Source organism: Bombus flavifrons, chromosome 5 (assembly GCF_040668555.2).
Source record: "Bombus flavifrons isolate JBK064 chromosome 5, iyBomFlav1_principal, whole genome shotgun sequence".
Lineage (NCBI taxonomy): Eukaryota > Metazoa > Arthropoda > Insecta > Hymenoptera > Apidae > Bombus > Bombus flavifrons.
In genome coordinates, this window is record NC_138446.1 from 6631351 (window position 1) to 6651906 (window position 20556).

At 36.8% G+C, this 20556-nt stretch overlaps 1 protein-coding gene across 7 annotated transcripts in view; it reads right to left on the reverse strand.

The window, feature by feature from the left end:
* Positions 1-20556, reverse strand: part of LOC138179967 (phosphatase and actin regulator 2) — a 374817-nt gene that overhangs the window by 235546 nt on the left and 118715 nt on the right. For all 7 annotated transcript variants that reach the window (XM_069113276.1, XM_069113277.1, XM_069113271.1 and 4 more), the window contains 3 exons: positions 11975-12139; positions 11705-11803; positions 9605-9943 (listed from right to left, as the gene is read on the reverse strand). In XM_069113276.1, coding sequence (XP_068969377.1) covers positions 9605-9943; positions 11705-11803; positions 11975-12139 — 603 coding nt within the window. The remainder of the gene's footprint in view (positions 1-9604; positions 9944-11704; positions 11804-11974; positions 12140-20556) is intronic.

Sequence of the window (20556 nt, forward strand, 5' to 3'; positions counted from 1 at the left end):
GAGAATTGAGGCAACTTTTGCATTTAGCTGTTGGTCTCGCGTACTGAATATCAAAAAGGTAACGTTCTATGTTTTTACAGTCATAAACTGGGAATTTCTGGATGTCTACCTTCCCCCTTTTATTATACCTATATTAGATTATTCTTATATTATTAAATTAATATTTCTAGTGCCACCCACCTGTTCTATAACAATAGGTATAATAAGAATATACGACTAATATAAGAAATAAATATAATATAGTTTTATTTTATATAGTTATTATTTAATATAGTTATAGTTAACTTAACTTTTTATTTAGGATATACCCGTTAGCTTTTAAATTTTCATTCTATTTCACTTAAAATTCATTTACTCGTTAATTTACTGTTCATACCATTTAAAATTCATTTATTTCCTAATTTACTTTTTATTTCGTTTTCTCTTTAATTACTTCATAATCTTCGCGACGTAATATTTTTCCAAGGTAGGACATCACAGATCGTCTCTATATACTATCTTCTCTAATTAAAAGTGTAATCAACTTCCACTGTCTCTCCGATTTTTCCTGTCACCGCAAAACTTCAATTTCTTCTAAGAAGAGAACATAGACGTAAAATACCACAAAAACCAAACTTCCAACTTTCCCATAACAATCACGCGAACTGCCTTCGCACGTATCAAAAATCCGCGTCATTTCTCGAAACTACATCAACAGCCAACCGTAGCGACGTAAAATATCAGCTCTGTGAAATTACTCTCGTTCATCATCGCTACTTTTGAGACAGCTGCAAGCAACCCAAAGAGGGTTGAACAACTCCCTGCAACAACAAAGTCTAAATGAAAAGCAAAAAACGCCGCCAATGTATTGACAAATACAACGCTTGTAAGCGCGCGAAATTCAAGAGATCGTACATTCGAGTTCAATTAAACAGGGGTGAATTCATCGATGTACTACGAAGGGTCGGTTCTCTCAGGTAATTATTTAAATTATTCATTGAAATGAAAATCCAGACGAAAAGTCCACCCGAATCCCTTCAAGTGGATTTGTCTCTGTTAATTTGTACTTTCATAGCCGTACATGTTTTTAATTGAGAGATTCAGCTAACAAGTTTAAGCGTTGATGTCGTTCTTGAGAAGATTACAAGAAGATCGCGGATATTTATGCAAATTCATATTCTTATGCGCACGAGTATAACAGTAGAACCTAGTTAGAAATTTGTTCTAATTACCAAATATTGTTACAGCTACTATACTTCGGATATTTCATATACTTTTGAATATTAGTTTCGATATTTCCCATAAATGCATAAAAATGCACAGTCTTTTAAATATCAATTACAGAAAGATACACTTTTTGTACGCAACGAACTGTGAGTTTTGAGATTTTTAAAAATATTTAATGTCGTTTCTGGGAAAATTCCGATGCTATTATAAAGAGAATCGTAAGGCAATACTTTCCAGGTTTCTTTAAAATGTCAAATACCATTCGTAGTAACATTTTGACCTTACTATAGGGTGTACATTACAAGTAATAATTTTTGCAAAATAAGTAACAAAGTGATTGGTGCACGAAAGAGATCTCTTTATCTGGCTGAGTTACGTATTCAAAATTATTCACTGAAAAGTATCGGGATATACGTGTATGTAGAGTCATGGGTTCGATCGTGCTCGTGCGACCGATCAAACGAAAATTCCTCTCGGATCCCCCACTCCGGTTTAAATTTCGCCGCTAGTTCGACGTCGACGACGACGACGATGCCCGTAAGGTTTCACTACAGGCCTGCGTCAATATCGACCCGGCTTCTCTCTCGTCATGCACCCTTTCCTCCTCCACCCTCCTATGCGAGGAGGCCCCGTTGCACGTACGCGCGAGAGAAAACGAGTGCCGCCGCGCTGAAATATGCACGTCGGCGACTAGCCCGAGAGCGCGGTACGCATGCTCTTTTGTTACATTGTTACATACTTCGGATAGCGTTTTTATCGTTGTTCCGGAAAAATATGTTTTGACGTGGATTAAGGATGGCGGCAGTGGTGAAGAGATCTTGAATTTTCTGGTTAATTGAAGTGGTTGAAACGATGTTTGAAGATTGTTAAGAATTGTTAAGGATCCATTTGAATTGTGAGGCTTCGGGGGATGGATTATATCTGAAGTGTTTTTTATCGAATTCTGAGGAATGATGGTTTGAATGTTAAATTCACGAGAGCTGGATTCATGAGAGACGAGGAGGAATACAAATTGGAATGGTGGTTCTTAAATATCTCACTGCGTTATAAAAGAATGAGAATGAATGTTTGATTTAGGAAATAATTATTTAAAGCTATTGCATTTTTTATGCGAAGCGGTGTATTGTATTGAACGCCGAGAAATGGTAGTTTGAGTATTGGATTTTGTAAGCATAGAAGGAATAATATACGAGGTGGAATTATTAATTTAAAGACAATGAATTTATGAACCGTAAATTTTGTCTGTAATAGAGATATTTTCATTAATGCACTAAAGCTATTAATTAAATCTTTATATCAGACTTATTTTATCTTTATTAGAGTGTTATATTTACTTTTTTTTATTATTTATTACTCATCATATGATATTTCTATTATCTATACAAATAATGTATTTTGATCTCACTTTATGAAAAATTGCTCTATGCTACTTCAAAATGTGTCATTATATGTTATATCAAAAAGGAAATTAAAGATCCTCATAAGGCGATATATGTGTAGATCATTATGAAAATATATGGAAATATGAAACATGACACATGATAAATTTATGATTGTAGAACTTCAATTCATTATAGTCTGCATGACTGATTTATAGATGTGTGGATTAAAGACTGAATCTCGGGGAACGAGAGCAAACTATAAGTAGAAGTGGGACATGTATGGTCAGACACACTTTAGCAGCACCTTGTACGAGCTTATTGTTAAAACCTTATATAAATTATTGTATTTATGTTACGTCGAGAATGTGTAATTTAAAACATTTCCTATATTACATAAAGAATTTTTGCTGAATATTGTTTTTTCTTTTTTAATTAACAAAACATCTAATCAAATTTGATTATGTTCAAGTAATTTACAGACCAGCTCGGATATGATTCGCAAGAGACACATATAAGAAATCAGTGAGTAATTTTCATATTACAATTAACTGCTTTTGTGCTCGTTTCTCAGCTGTCGTTTGATTTGCATTTCTTCTTTACGTCATGAAAATTTACAAACGTTGCACGATAACACAATATTGTTAAATGTACTAAATACAATTTTCAATTTAATATCCACGCGATGTACGTGCATAATATTTACAAATAAGTATATATTCAAAACCAAAAATAATAGAAAATACCATTAATTTGAACGATAAACAACAGAAAATCAGGGAAACTGATATCATTCACCGAGCTTCGATGAAAATTACGTCAATACAAGTTTCTCCATATTTGTCTTCCAATTCCACGCTCTAATGAGTTTGCCATTCACATTTCCCCCGAGAACGTTAGTTAAAAAGAAAACAAGGACAAAACCTTGGCCAAAGAAGGGAGATGCAAACAAACGAGGATAATCTTTCGTAAAAATATTACTCTTCTGAACGTTCTTTTAAACATCGATAAACTTCAACGAACCTCTAATTAAATCTGGAAAATAATTCTTACATAATTTTGCATGGAGCAATTCGTGGATTTTCAATTGGAATACGGCGAGGCAGTGACTGAATAGCCTAATTAGAAGATTCGCATAATTTCCCCGACGAAATCTGCATAACTATCCCCCAACTACCGAAATCTCCCTTGCGATCTTCCCTCAGATAACACAAACACTCAATTGCACGGAATAACAAACGTCTTCTTCAAACAGCCATCCCGAACGACGCAATAAACGTCCCATTCCTTAACGTTCAGCGGTTAGCAAAGTGTCACCCCATTCCTCTGTCTCCACCCTCCGCTGGATTCGAATGATCTCCTTAACCCGGAGACCCACCAACAACAATGCCTACATCGGGTCTCGTTAATGGTGACCCTGATACTCTCTATTGCTAAAATCTCCCTTATACCAACGATTCATCACCAGAAAGGTCTGCGAGGATAGGGGTGGTAACGCGAACAGTTTTCGACTTCAGGAGAGTTCTTTTGCAGTCCTTTGAAGTGATGGCATGACGCTTCTCGTGCTCCTTTTCATTTGTCACCGCGTGATGCTCTCGCTGTTGGAATTCAGTTTGGGACCTTGGGGGAGGGTGGTTGGGTTTAGGGTAATTTGTTAGATAGACTGGCGGAAAAAGGTGAGTTACTAGGCTTTCTATGTTGTCCGTGAATTTGATGTTGTCGTGCGGTTAAAAGATTGAGGTAACGTAGTGAGAACAAGATGGAGTAAGGTAATTGCAAGAAGAAGAATGAAAGGTAATTGCGAATGAGCAGTAGCTCTATGGTGAAGTTGATTGAGATCGTAATAGGTTTTTGTTGACTTGCAGGAATATTTTTAATGAAGGAACCATTCCATTTTTAATAGTTCCTGGAACCTTCACTCTTGCTAAGTTATATTAAATTCATACGATTCTTGATAAATCAAATAAAACGTAAATAATAATAGGGTTTGGTATTGTTACATGGTTGAGAGATTGATAAGCATTGAACCTGACATAATCAACGATGACAGTAATCATGTTAAAATATATGATATAAACATAAACTCATTTTCCCAAGGAATAAAAGTTACCGAAACCGCGACCTGCTGAAAACCACCCCTTGCTTCCCACTAACGACAACTCGATCTTTTCAGAATTTTAAGATCTCATCATCGAAACTTAGAAAGGCGCGGTTATCTAACAAGATCGCGTCTCCATCTCATTTTTCGATACTTTTGGACTACACGGTCTCCTGAAATGCACGAAAGAGCTGAAAAACCGAAGAATAAAAATAAATATGAAGGATATCCAAAAGGAAGGAGAAAGAGAGAGAGAGAGAGAGAGGGGGGGAGAGAGAGAGAAGAAACGGCTGGTAGGCTCTTCAGTTCGTAATGTACGCAGAGAAGCGTATCGATCGTCGTTGCCTCCCATGGTTCTTGCCACGAGACAGACAAAGAGCTACGCTAACCCAGCCTCCACAGTCTGCACGACGTTTTATCCTCTGTTTGCACCCTTTTCCATCCTACAGCTTCCATCACTGCCGTTTAATTCACCCCACCCTCCACTTCTCTTCCACCTAACCCTCTCTCTACCCTCGAGGTTTCTTCGTCTTTTCCGTGTTTAGCTAGGTAGCGGATCCAAGGGTCTACCTGAAATATTTCTATGGCATCGGATCGATGGAGCAGTGACGAGATCCGACGAATTTTGGCAGTCTATCGGGGCACAGGATGTAATTTCCCCTTGGTACTTGGGATAATTGGAAAAACTTTTTGGCTCTGGCTTTTGTTTGTTGTTTAAGAAGAGGTTGATTTAATACGAGATGTTTTATTTTGACAGAATTATATATTTGGGTTGATTGTGATTTTGGACGATGTTGTTTAATAGGAAGATTTTTATTAAGGTGAGGGAATTTCCAAATTTCGACTTGACTGCAGCTTAAAAAGACTCATACAATTTTTTACTCCTAATAACTTTTTTTAGTCCGCAGAATTTTTAAACTTTGATCTCACTGTAACTTTGGGAGATGACTGGTATGAAAACTTTCACTCGTGACGATTTTCTCGAATTTTAGCTTAATTGTTGTTTCAGAGAAAGCTAATTAATATATGAAAATTGCTGTTCAAGTGGAAGAATTCTTTAGCTTTGTTAGCTTAATCATAAAACCGCCAAAGAGCATAGTTTGTTTCGTATTTGGAAAGAGAAGCTTATTCCCTAGACACGAGATTTAGTTCATACGCTAGCGTTCATCAAAGTAACCACAAAAACTAAAAAAGAAATCTGAAGCTAGTGGCGTACAGTTCTCAAAGAGAAGATTCTCTTTTCCAGCTTGGCCGCGACATTAACGACTCACCGGAAAGCCAGTGAATATTCCTCGCCGGAAGCAGCTGCTGCAGGAAGTGTATTATTCGCGTGTAACGCGCTTGCGAGTAAATTGTTCCGCGTAGTCCGTCCGTTTAAAAGCGCGATTATGCTCAATATTTTGTCATCCTGCATGCAAATTCGACTCTTTTTAGGGGTCAATATCATTGAGAATCATATTGATTGTGTACGATCAAAGTCCAATACTCTTTTATTGGTTCGGTGCATATTATGAAATTAAATTGTAACTGCACACAAAAGTTACATACATTTAATCAAAATAATTTTCACATATTTTTTTCCTCATCAGTAATATATAATATTTTAAATTTATGATTTCATCGCTGAAAATCTGAGCGTGGTTCTTGTTGAAATTTTGTTTACACTAACGAGATAATATTAAATAAATCTTGAACGCGGAGTGAATTTCGCGCTAACAGTGATTGTAACTCAGAATGTTATTCCAAGAGTAAATGTAAATTTATCGAACTGAATGACAACATTATAATATTTTTGTATAAGTTAGACATCCCGTTATATCAACTTGGCATTCTAACGTGATGTTCTTATACAATTTAAAGTTATACAATTCAAAGCATTCAGATTCGTTTTCCCTAAAATCATGATTTCTAAATTATGTCATTGTTGCAGCAAGCGAGCGAACATGTATTGTCAATAACAATGGCCGTGTGAAGTTTCAAGAAGATTAAAACAAATCGTCAATATTATTGATCGTGTGCTCCTTTTGTCGTTTAGATTTCATAGCCAGAGCATATTTGAAGGCGCTTCTTTAAACAAACAGCGAAATGGAGGCGTCGAGTTATACCGGTGAAACGCGTCAAGTAAATTCACGAATCGCAACAGGTTGCTAACCGACAAAAGGACTCGCGAGACATGCCACGAAATCTCAAGAAATCTTGAAAAGAGGTTGGAAAATTGGGGTTTCGAATCGTCTGGATGATATTGCGTTACCAGTTCGCATGATAAATGTGCTTTTACGGTTTCCCTTTAAACCGCGGCAGAAACACGATAGGTTTGTTTGGCCGATGGTCAGATATGGAGCACGAAAAAGGGGTGAAAGATCGGGGATTGTTCCTTGAGCCCGGCAGATTTGTGAACTCGATACGACACAAAGGGATCAGATGTCGTTCGTGGAAAGATTTCGATTCTGTCGTGGGGTGGATTGTAAAATACGGTTTTTGGAGTTTTCCAGAATGTTGGACATTCGTTCTCATCTTTGTCTTCATATACAGTGGCTACAAAAAGTATTTCTTTCTCTTATCCTTATTTTCAAATGAAGCATTTTTTTTATAGTAGTTTCTACATTTCACTTTTACAGTATCAACTTTTTGTAGTCGTATGAAGGTATTACTAAATAATACAAAATTTAATATACTACTTGAAATTAAATAATTAGTATATAAATGCTATGATAAATACAATGGTGTACAAATACTTTTAATTAAAATACTATTAATTAAAAATTTTAAACATGTCTGCGGTTGTACCGACACCGATTCTTCTGCTGATTTTATCATTAAAGCAAAACTAATGCCACAGACTTTAACGAAGAAAATGTTTTGAAGTAGTAAAATTGAAAACTAGTTTGTCTTTAATACGTTTTCATAATATATATATATGTAATCACTAATCACCAAAGAGGATTGTACAACCTAATAATCTTGCATCCTCGTGAAGGATGGACACGTCTGACATCTGGTATTAATTGAACAGGCATGATTAAACGTTGTCAAAGTTATTATTATTGCGCGACTCAGTTGGACGAGGCGGAGATTCCATGAGATATTTAAGCGATCGTCATGCAGCACGACATACCACGATTGTACTTGGTAGCCCATTAATGCCGCCTCTAGCACGTGATTCCTGGTAATTAGGTCAACGCCGTACTCGCGCCATTGTGCGTGTTCGCATTAGATACCATGGGGACGAGGCTATAATTTCCCTGGCCTTTTTTTGCAACCACTTCAACTCTCCTACACGTTAAGAAATTATAATTTCAAGATAAACGTCGATGAGACGACAATTTGCGTTTCACACAGATATTTCACCTCATAATTGAAGAAGACGAGTTAATACGTCGCCGTGATTGCTAATCTCTTATTAAGAAACCTTGTATCTCATGACGAGTCGTTTTATTTCTGCTAACGATAAATTATGTCAATATAAACGGGCTAAAATTGTTCTAATAGAAATTAATTTGCCTTTATCAAATTTTAATTTGGTGATTACAGAAGATTCCGATTAAGAAATGACCCAATTAACAGAAATTGGAACTCAGATACGATATGAGAGACGATTTATTTTTAGAATGCATCGTAGTATTAAAGAGAGTTTTGCTACGGTAGAATCTTACACTATTATTATGAACCAGGATAGTGAATTATAAATTTAAGCTTCTTGATTTCTAAGAATTTTGTTCGTTAAAAGGACGATGAAATCCATTTTCTGGATAGAAAATTCCAAAAATTCTCTAATAATATATCTGACCTACATGTCTCTTTATCACCTGTTGAATTAAACCTAATCTTCTATGTCCTTTTGAATCATACACACCCCTTTAAGCAACAATTTCCCCCTTTAATTCCCAAGCGACTCTTAACCAACCCCAGTATCTTCCGCCGCGATCCTAACACACCCAAAATCCCGCAGAAACATCGCCAACCCTAACCTACAGCATAAAATCATCACGAACTTTCTACAGCCAATCAAACCTCTCGTCAAACCAAATATCAAACACCGCTATTGATCATATTTGACCGTAAGACCCTTAATCCAGTCAGTAAAGTCAATGGAAACGATATAATCTACTCGTAAAATCGGTCAGATGTTAAAATTTACATATTTTGAAAATCAAAGTAACTAATTTCAGATATTTTGACAAGCATAAGTACTTAGGCTTCGGAAGACTTAGGATGTGTTTTCTGACGATTATTTACGTCAAAGCAATCAAATATACCATAGATACTTGAGACTAGTTATATTCTTCTTTAAATGTTTCATTTTCATCATCTTCATTATATATTATGAATTTTAATCGTATAACTTCTAATCAAACTAACAGATTTTTATGCATTTTTATATTACTATGAACATAACTAAAGAAACGGAATCTAAATAGAAATTTATTTCACCTACCAAGTATTATAATAAACACTCTATTTTGGATACTTGACATGTTTTTGCATATTATATAAATTATATGCATTTTTGTAGCATCAAATTTCCCATAAATGCGTAAAAATCCCTAGTCTAATTACAATCGTGGACAAAAATAATTGGACAGTCAAATTAGTTACTGAATAATATATATACCATGTAGAAGGATATGTATATATTTATATATATAATACATGAGATACATAAGGATATATAATAAATAAAAGTTAAGTATATAACTGTAGTAAGTACCAAATCCATTACACATCCATTTATTTTTTGTCCACGACTACGTCTAAACGAAGTTCTACCATACGTTCGTATAGCTGAATTCCAATCTATACATCCCATACATCTCAATTCCAATTCCCACAAGAAAAGATGCAGCGCACACCTTCCCATAGTATATATCTCCATGAAATTCGAGCATTTCGCGTTCGGATCATATCGATATTTGCATCTTACCTTGCGTGCTGCCGTTGGGCTGACCTGGCTGTGGTATCCCTGGATAAAGGGGCGAGGGATGCGGCGAGGGTTGATTGCTGGGCGGTCCTGTAGAATGCGGATTGGCAGTCGTAGGGGTCGGCGTGGCCGATGCTACTTGCTGGGATTGTTGGGATTGCTGCACGGTACCGGCTGACGTGGGTGTTGCTGCAGGGGTGCCACCACCACCGACGCCACCGGTACCAATACCCCCAGCGGCTGGTTGCTGCTGTTGCGGCTGTTGTTGCTGCTGTTGCTGCTGCTGGGGAGTCTGTTGCGGCGTTGGCGGCTTCTGACCGTCGGGAGAGTCGCCGGCCGTTTCTGGAAACGAGCAACGAGAACGATTAGCAGGAAATATTAATGAACACGGCGGCGTGTCTGAAACAGTCTGTACGCACGTTTCTGCTGGTTTAAGCGAATGGTTTTCAGGCAATGGTTCGTACTGGGAATGGATGGTTTCTGACGATGCAATTTGAAGAGGAGGATTGAAATCGATGGCGAGCGTGTTCAATTATTTCGGTGTACTATCGTTTGGAGCTATTTCGGCCTTCAACCGTTTGGAAGTGTTTTGCCGTTTACTTTTGAGAATGTGATGAAGAGATCGATTGGCTCCAACAAGAGTGAAGTTTTCAGAGTTGAAAGAGAAATTTCGGATGTCTGTCACATTGATGTGTGTTTAGGCTTGATGGATGTATGTTTTATAAACATAAAACCAGTTTATGTTAAAACCAGTTTAAGTTAGTACAGTGAAAAGGAAAGGATAATATAGAGGTAATTTAGTACGGTACAGGAAACGACAAAAAACACGACAGAATCAATATTGATACGTGGAATGTATGTAATAAACTTAAATTTCTGACAGAAGCTGTCTTATCATTTTTGTCGGTAAGAAGGTCCGTATCATTATCGTCTCATGATAAAATAATCGTTCCACTTTGAAACTCATCTCTGATCTTTCATAAATTTTAAAAGATGGATCCGAAAATTTGGTCTATCAGAAAATCTAAAGGCAATTACTTCTTTTATCCTCAGTATCGATTCAGGCACACCATACAATAAACGTTACGTACTTGCGCTATTAAAAAATATATGAACAGAGAGAAGAAATATATGAAGACAATCTGCAGAAAATATGAAACAACCACGATAGCTATCCAAAATTGGCCACGTTTCTATAAAACGAAGGTAGACGCACCACGTGTCCGACGGTTCCGGAAATTGAGCCCATGTCTGGGTGATAACAAGCGCGGAACTTAATTACGTTCTTTAGCGTTTCGTCTTGCCAATCGTGTCTCGTTCCCACCCGCAAATCATGGGCCCTTATTTCCTGATTAGCCGGAGGCTGGACAATTTCCACGGGACAGACGGTCCTGTACTCGTACATTCCCGAATTTGTCCACGACGAATAAAACTCCATCCCACAGAGATCTCATCCCCCAAAGTGACTCGAAATTTGAAACTTTAGCGATATTCGATGGTTGTTTCGAATTTGATAACATTCGTGCGCGTAGATACTGGTTTTATGATTTCATAGAGTTGGTTTATGGTAGTTCACGATGGTTGAAGTTTGTGCAGATAAGAGAAATTGGGGTTGAAGAGAAACTTGAGATAAGTGAACGTAGTCTATGGTTGAGGGGAAACATACATATGTTATTCTGAAAGCTTGGTATGTTAATACGTTCGTGAACGATGGTCATGGCTGTTAGGTTGATTTTCTCGAAATTCAGAGATAATTCGATTATAGATATTAGGTCGTTACATATAAAATGTCATTTTGTTTAAAATTTGAAAGTAACAGATGGATATTGACCAATTGTTATGTGGTTCGATGTTGTTTAATTTTTACAAAATAACAATTACCTCTTCAGGGATATTCGTGGGTACATGAATGTTTAATTTTTGTTTAAATAAAACACGAAGGTATGTAAGTTCGATCACAAAATGGAAATTTGAATTTAAATTGTACCATCGTAAGGAACAATAGCACGAATGAAATATGGGACAGTTCAATTTCCTCTCGAGCATCGACATTTCAGGTTTTCCTATGAAATCTCTGACATACGGTAAAAGCGGAAAACTCACCATTTTCCGGAAACGACGTGGACCTTATGACGGGCAACAGGATTCCTTTCTGTACCAACTCGTCTCTGCTAGCTCGTACAGAGATTTTCCTCTCGAGCGCTGCAATCGAGAAGAACAACTCCTAGTTAATATCCTGGCTTATCGATAAATTGTCACTAGATTGTCAATTGATACACTAAAGGTCATTTAGTGTATCAAATGATATCCTTAAATTATTTTTCAATCTATCATTTCACATTTTTTAATATTTATTATTAAAAATATACTCACACAATGAGGCAGCTTCGAATTTATCCGATTTCTTTTTCCGTTTCCACTTCCACGGTTTAAAGAGTCTACCGAGGGCTGAAAATTTGCTTTTCCTCTCAAGGGGTGGTGTTCTTGCCCCCGAGCCCAAACTGTTCGTCCGTAATGCCGCCCCATTTTGCTTTTTCGCTGTAACAGACAAATATATTTACATATAGAAATTGTTTCCAGGTGCATAATATGTTAGAAGTATTATTAACCCCTTAACCTACGATTTACGTTCGAGAATTTTGGGCCCATTTACGTTTGGTCCGATCATCTACTACGGGCTATGCCCGTAACACTTACGTTTGGTCAGATCATCTACTACGGGCTATGCCCGTAACACTTACGTTTGGTCAGATCATCTACTACGGGCTATGCCCGTAATATTTAATGTTGTAGGTTAAGGGGTTAATAAACTGCGAATGTTCATTTTAATCTCATGTAATTGAAGAAACAGAATATAAATAGAGATTTGCTTCATCTACTAGATATTATTACGAATTTTGACATATTTTTGTATGTTGTATACATTTTTATGCTTTTAAAATCACTATAAATGCATGAATCCGTCGTATAATTATTTAAAATACACTTTATTAATGAAAAAATGCTAAAGGTAGCTGTATAAGAATCTTATCATGGAAGGATTATGTTACAAAATAATGTAGTGTCTGAAATCAAAACGATTGTCGGTAAAATAAAAGGGTGCAACTTCATCGACTGTTGCATTCCACTCGTGTTATCGACTTGGGATATTATTGCCGTGTTTCCACAATTTTCCAGGAAAACGTAAACCAGGAATTTCTACGTTACCGACAAGGGATGAAACATCCCCTAGAAAGTGCATTTACCACAATTGCACTGGCGAATCGATGATAGCTTTAACGAAACAATTCGAGGAAATATCGTTATCGTTTGTCGGAAGACTTGGTTTCTAACGAATTTACACATAAAATGTTTATTTTACGAACAAATATTAAGGAAAGTATAATTAAACTGATTTATATACAATAAAAAACAAGAAACAAATAGGATTCATTCATATATTGAATGATGTAACATTTCCTACTTCTACTTTGGAACTTAAAGGAAGTTCCAAAAAGTAGACAAGACGATGACTCGACAATAAAAGGTTCATATTAAAATACTTCCGCTTGTCTTTACCTCGAAAGGGAAAAGAATATAAGATGAACTCAGTCTTCTGCTAAAACTTCTTAAAGATTGTTTTACCAAGTTTTACTGCCCCCGCCCTTTCCGTAGTTTTTAAGAAGGAAGGTCTGTGGGCGGTGGACAAAAGGAGATAAAGCACGTAACGTACGATGATAATACGATGAAAGACGACTTCGGAAGTAAAACTTATTTTCCAGGATTATTGTACCTCTCGAGATATGACACTGTTTACAAATGTTGGACAAATATTCCCGGAGAATTGTACTGAGCGTGGCCAGCTCTCTCCCTCTGTCTGTCTCTCTCTCTCACACACACACACATGGTTCTATTCCTCTTAACTCATTGTTAGACGGCCATGTCGATGTCACCATAAAATCAATACCCGACATCGTGGCCCCATAGATATTTAATGGCTATGGTCTTTCATAAAAAAAGACAATATCGTTTGGAAAATATGATCAAATAAATTTTTCAGTTGTATTCGGGGAAGGTTAGATAATAAAAAACTGTGAAAAATGGAATTGAAGAGATCCTGAATAGGGAGATATTTCTAATGTTTCTAGAATTAGTAAGGAAGGCTTGATATTAATATTCATGAAATATGATATATTGCGATCTCCGTAACCGCTTCGTATATTTAGAATTGTAAAACTTTAGAACTATTCCGCTCTAGTAACCGCCAATTGATCTCGTAATAACATCCTCTGTTAACAACTAATTAATTCGTATAGTAATTAATACGTTGAAATTACGATGACTGTTAGAACATTTCGAGTTTTCCATGTTCCATGCGCTACAAACTTAAAAATTCTTCGGATTTCGTAAAGATTACATTACAACGTAATCGTTAGGAATAAAATACGCGGTAGATTAAGCGTGTAATAAATGTCAAATGAGAGTAATTTCGAAACCAATTCTATTTACCACGTCGTAATATGCAAAATATTTATCGCCAACTCTCAAATAATTAAAATATACGAGCTTTCTACGGTATTCGAAATAATCCATCTTAACGCAGTGCAATTTTATCAATTCGAAATTTGCCGACCTACATCTTTTTTTTAAAAACTATTATCCACACATTAAAATACAACGTCACAATGTTACTTAATGCTCACCTGTTTAAAAAAATTTAAATACCACGCCATTCAACTTTAACCGCATAATCCAACGTCATAAACGTCGCCTCAAAGAACTTTGTCCGCAATGCAATAAAACCAGCTCTCAAAGGAGAAACTTCTCCGATATCCTGCTTGTACATAGATTTTTGTGAATGTCGAACGTCCATTAATTAATATCTGTTAGAACATCTCGAGCACGAAAACTAAATATAATATAAACCATGTGTTTCCCGATGATGAGGAACAACTGAAACAACATAAGAGGAATCGTCGTGGAAAGAAAATTTCGGGAAGCCCCTAGAGAGGAATAATGGACGATAACGTGCGGTAGGGCAGTTTCGTCGAGATCGACGATTATTATCGGTCCTGAACGTCCCTCAGGGATACTTCTGGTCGGCAGATCTTCTATGGTGAATTCTTAGTATGCTGGGACGAATTTCGTTGGCCTATCGCATCGTATGGTCGTACTCAGTCCCCGAGCGTCTAGTTTGGGAGCAATTAGACCGAGTGACGAAGGTCAATCGGTTTTGCTATTGACGATGTCTGTTAAAGGGAAATTTTGGGATAGTTGAAATTCCAAAGAGATTACCAATTATTTTAACACGAAGGAATTGTTCTAACATGTATATCTGCATGATCACCCACTTGCATGATTTTATTAATTGCTCAAATTAACAACTTATAATCCATCGTTCTGATGAGTTTGATATTTTTGATTGAAGTAAGAAGAAGTTAAAATAGGAAGCCGTTGATGGCGTAGCGGCTTTTAGCGTCATGGTTGTTTTATATAAGATAATAATAGTTCTATGATATAATGTAAGCATGAAAGTATAATAGATAGGGTTGCTGGTATCGATGAAATAGATACCGACGAAGTTTTCAATTATGAAGAACGTGTACCATGTGAAGTGAATAATATCAGTGTTATAAAATGATAGAGAAAAATGTACAAGGCCAATTCCCACCCTCTTTAGCAGATACTATAATAAAAGTTTCTGCGATAAAGTTTCTAGAAAATGTTTGCATTTACGTACACAATATCATAACATTGTTTATTACGTGTATTTTATTGGAAGTTGTATTCCTCTGGGGGTAGATAAATGCAATCTATGGCATTTAAATATATAAGAAACTGTCGTCATTTGTTTAAAATTGTAAAATATAGAAGATTCTTATGCGTTATTCATATAGAGCAAAAATTGATATCGATATTCCAAGAGACGCCAACTTTGCCGTCAATCGATGTTTTCATTATTCCTCTTAGCGTCTAGCTCGCAGAAAAATACATAAAATCGACATATAAACGATACATAAAATGGTCGTCGGTTTGTTATCGAAAAGCTTAATTACAGTATTCTAAGAGATTTTATCAGTTTCATAAATTCTATCGTAATTGAAATACAATATTTAATCCTCAATTAAAACCCTAATGTTACATCTGGTACATTCGTGATTAGTTTTATCAAAATCTTAAGATCGAAAGTCGATTTCAAGACAAAGATAAAAGTTTACGAAGTTGAATTCTAAGTGCCACATTATTACAATATTAAAAATTCCAAATATTTCTTCGATACTTCTTACGAAACACGTGCGGTAATCAATAACAATTTTCTAAATTTTCACTAATTAAGAGACACGTATCCTTTAGATTAATAAAAAAAAGTTAATAAAATTCTCTCATCCATACCAAAAGCGAGTTTGGATCTTCTCAGAAACAAATTCTCATAGATGGCAGGATGGCAGAATGTAATCTGGTTGCTTCTTGTTCGACGGACAATGCGAGGGCGGAAGTGTAAGGGATCAAAGGAAGAAAAATCTGTCGGATCTTCCGGCGTTTCAATAAGAAGCGACACGGTTCGAAAAATAGCAAGTTCGATTTCTGGAGGTCGAGACTTTTCTCTCGGGACAGGAGTAGACTCAATGCCATCAGAAATGGCTTAGTGGCGTCGAAGCTGTTGGCACGAGATTCGAGGAGAAGGCATTCCTTGGCAACGATCGTGGCTGAAAATTACTCGAAGAACGCTCGATCGATCGGGTATGCGATATCCGTTTCGAACAGCTCCGCGTTGATCGAACCACGTGGATGGCTCAGCTTCGAGAGAACTCGATCTTTTGAATATTTTTCGTGTCACGTGGATGAGTTCAATGAACAAATGTCGAGAGAGAACAGAGAAATTGGATAATCAGAAACGCGACAGTGACCCAGAAAGTTATTGATTTTTCAATTACAATATAATTGTTACGGTAGCGATTTTTAATTTCGTTTATCGATCTGTGAAATACTATAATCTCGTAATTTAAGAAAATAGTATATGTCTCCGTAATTCGTAATTTGTACAAAAGTTAGTGCAATGTACTGCAAAGTAAATCTTTCCGTGGAAATTCAGATTGCTTCGATAAGAAAGTTGGTTCACCGATTACAATGCCTCGCGGAAGTATTCATATACTTGTCGACAACTTTTACGAATATATTACGTGTGTTGTGTAAAATATTGTGAAATTTCGTTAACATCGTAATGATACCTAATTACCCGGCAATATATTGGCAAAATTTTTAACGATTCTAAAATTTATAGAAGTTATAAGACATTTAGTACAAGTATATGTATATTTCGCAAAGATCACAAGAGTTTAAACAGCCCGTCATCAACGATATTAATAAATCTCATAATTAGTATTCGTTAAGACTCTCTTTCGCATTTATTACATACTTTACGTAAACCATTCATGCTTTATACTATTCTTTTACTAAATACATATGCTTGCAAATAGATATCTTGTATAAATCTTATATAAATCTTGCATAAATAGATTATTCCAATATAATCACGATAATCGCGTTTGATAATAGTGCTGATAAAATTACAAAATATTTTACGTAATGCTTACAATATACACCTGAAAGTTTCCTCTGGTAAATATACGAATACTTTTGTGAGTCACACAGTATGTCATTTTTAAAAGTCGATTATATTAATTAATTTTACTTGAAATTAAGCACAATCTCGTCTCGTTATTTGATGTAATCGAACACCCTTCCCTTCGAATTTGTTTAAAATCATTTACAGTTATAATACTACACAGATACCATAGCAGTTGAGGGATAAAAGACGATCTACCACCTACATAATCTTCTCTTGTATAATACCAAGTTGCCCAACCACGAGTAGCTTAAGCAATTACCAAACATTAATCTTGATCCTGGAATTCCATTAATCTCCAACTATATCGACGATTCACGTGCAAAGCCTGTCGTTGTCTCGCGTAGAATATATCGGTGTCTCGCGGGCCGAAGTGGAATAATTGACGCGACAAAGCGTTTCCGGTGCCTAGGAGGCCTATTCACGCGCGTCAAAGGCCGTCGAGAGTCGTTGCACCGATGTGCATCGTCTACCGTTCGCGGACAATGGCAATATTAACGCGACGATGGAGTGCAGTTTCCTATTGTTCGAGATCGCGATGCATCTTACTGCGAGTCCGCCCATTATCGTGGCAAGACGTGGTAAAAAGGGGAAGACAAATCGGCAGCAACCGTCGTTCCCATAGCGCATCATCAAAAGTGATATTTTCGCGCTAACATTATTTTTCCATTTTCTTCTCTTTCTTCTATTTGTTCCATCTATCTTTTATTTATATCCGTAGTAAGATTTAGAGTAGACAACGATTGCTATAATATTATATATTGATAAGAAATAAGACTGAGGAAACGATAACATGATCTGTTGGTTTAGTCGATGTGCGGGATTTACGTCAATTGCGAATCGAATGATCGGTATAAATAAGAATGTCGAGTGCGTGGTGTTATTCAGATTGAAATGACTCATGTTCTGACAAATATATCGTTATCTTGAAAATAGCCTGATTGATCATCCTAAGGAATTAATTAAACTAAGAAATTAGAGAAACTTGATAAAATATGATCGTATGTTATGATCGTTTGTATTATGTTTAATTTGATAAACGATAAACTACGACGATGTTTATCAATGTAACCACCCGAATTTGCTCTCCTTCGTGTCGCGATACTTGTGTCTTGATTTTAATATGTTTTAATAACGAAGTCACATCGTGTGCAATTAACTCCATAAATTGAAGAAGCTTCAGAAATAACATTGATCAACTCGATATATCAAAGAGCAGAAAGAACTGATGTTGCGAACACTATTTCTTAAATGTATCCTGGAATTTGCTATTATTTATATCATCCTCGTACGATACGTATATAGATTTATGGAAATAAGTATTTGTTTCTTAAGAATTGCATATTAATCGTGTACACGAGTATTGAAACTAAGAAGCTAATAAAATTTGAATTTGATCAATTTGATTTCTGAGAAGGTCGTATAATTCTCTTCATTACCAAACAACGCTAACAAAACCCCGACTATAGGCGAGACACGTAATGCACCAAAATCTTCAGAAAGAAAAGGATCTTCCATACACCCTTCCATCAAAGTAGAGTCATAAAAATTATCCTTAAATCCTGAAACTCCACCAGGTTAAGATCCTGCCATTTAGCCACCCACCCATCACACGACTATCTACTTACACAGTTCCCCATCCTAAAAACATTATAATCCCTAAGCTCCGCCATCAAAAGTTGCTCGAAACAGCTATTCTCCTCGAACAAGCCATTGTTTAAGTATCCTCGAGGCGGGCAATAGAATTCTTGAACGCGTTATCGAATCACACGACAATTTAATTCTCGCGACGGCACGTGTGCGTCTCGTAGGCATCGAACGTAGTCCATATCGATCGATAATGAACTACCGCCATTCGATACGTACGCAAGATGTGTCTATACGCGTGTACGTGTGTGTAACCGCGCAGAGTACGACGCTTCGTAATTCCCGGGTCAGAGTGGTTAATATGCAAATGGAAGCGGCGACCACCGACCCGCATAGATACTTGCGGTCGTTTAATCTGGCCAAACCGAAGGGATTCGACGAAATCCGCCTTCATAAACGCATTTCCGCCACGGGGATTCCGCTTCATCGTGTAAACAAACCGAATCCTTATTAGTACGCGGTCCCACGGACAAATCGAGGGTCGCTCGTCGCGGATACACGATTTTATACTGGGGATCGTTTTTTGCTAACCGGGGAATGTTCGGTTCGATCGAGCATCAAAGAAGAGTAGATGAAGTGCAAGTATGAGACTAATCGAATGAATAATTGATAAGTGTCGCTGGTTTTCGAGTGTTTGGTGAAGTTGAAGTATAGATCAAAGTACAGGTCCTGGATATTTTGGTGTCGATTTTATACAGTTTCGATCGTGCATTACGAAAAGTGGATGAAGTACATACAAATGCAAAGAGCAATCGGTTCAATAATTGATACATGTAACTGGTTTTTTTTTTCGGTCTGCTTGAAACTGAAGTATAGTACAAATCGAGGGTAGTTTGGAATGGATACACGATTTTATACAGTTTCGATGGATTATTACGAAGTACGGATGTAGCTCGTTTATTACAGTCTGTTGGAAGGGTGGCCGAAGTTGGTGGTACGAAGGGTGAATAAAGATGAACATGAAATAAAGAGATACAAGTAAAAAATAAGAAATATATTTCATCGAACAAAGTTTAAAAATTACCAAGAGATATTAAATTTAGAAAACTAACGAACCTTAAAAAAATTTCTCAGAAGAGCGAGATAAACCGAAGAATTATTGAACATTACACGAATACGTATCTATATCGAACGTAACATGGAATATCTTTTTAACAAAGTAACGGACCCTGATAAAGTCTCCAGAACAGAAAAATAAGCCGAAGAGTTATTAACATTGTACAAATACATATATCAAACGTAACATGCAACATCTTTCGAAACAAAAACCCTCGCAATATCTGCCGGGAGGAAATTAATTATCTTGGTTGGAACGGAATACATGGGGGAGAGATGAAGACGATTCACAGGGGCGGTGGCGGTTCGCCCCCGGCTGCAGTTACGAGTTCGATATTGCGAGCGGACAAATGGACTCGAACGTCCCTCAACTATGTCGTCGTGCGCCATAAGGGCCGTTGGCGTCGCTTTGACGCAACAGGCATTCCCGCTACAACAATGGACAAGCGTTATTGTTCGAGGGATCTTGAACCGTGCCGAGTGGCTCTATAATCGGTCGACAACCTGACGTCGTTGGTCGTTCGCTCTGCTAAACGGATATGTACACGCAACGGGACTTACCGAAGACCATTGATGCGCGAATGATAAACTCAAGGGCTAATCCGCATGGGAGAAACGACGACAGATAACTTCGTTAGAAATTATA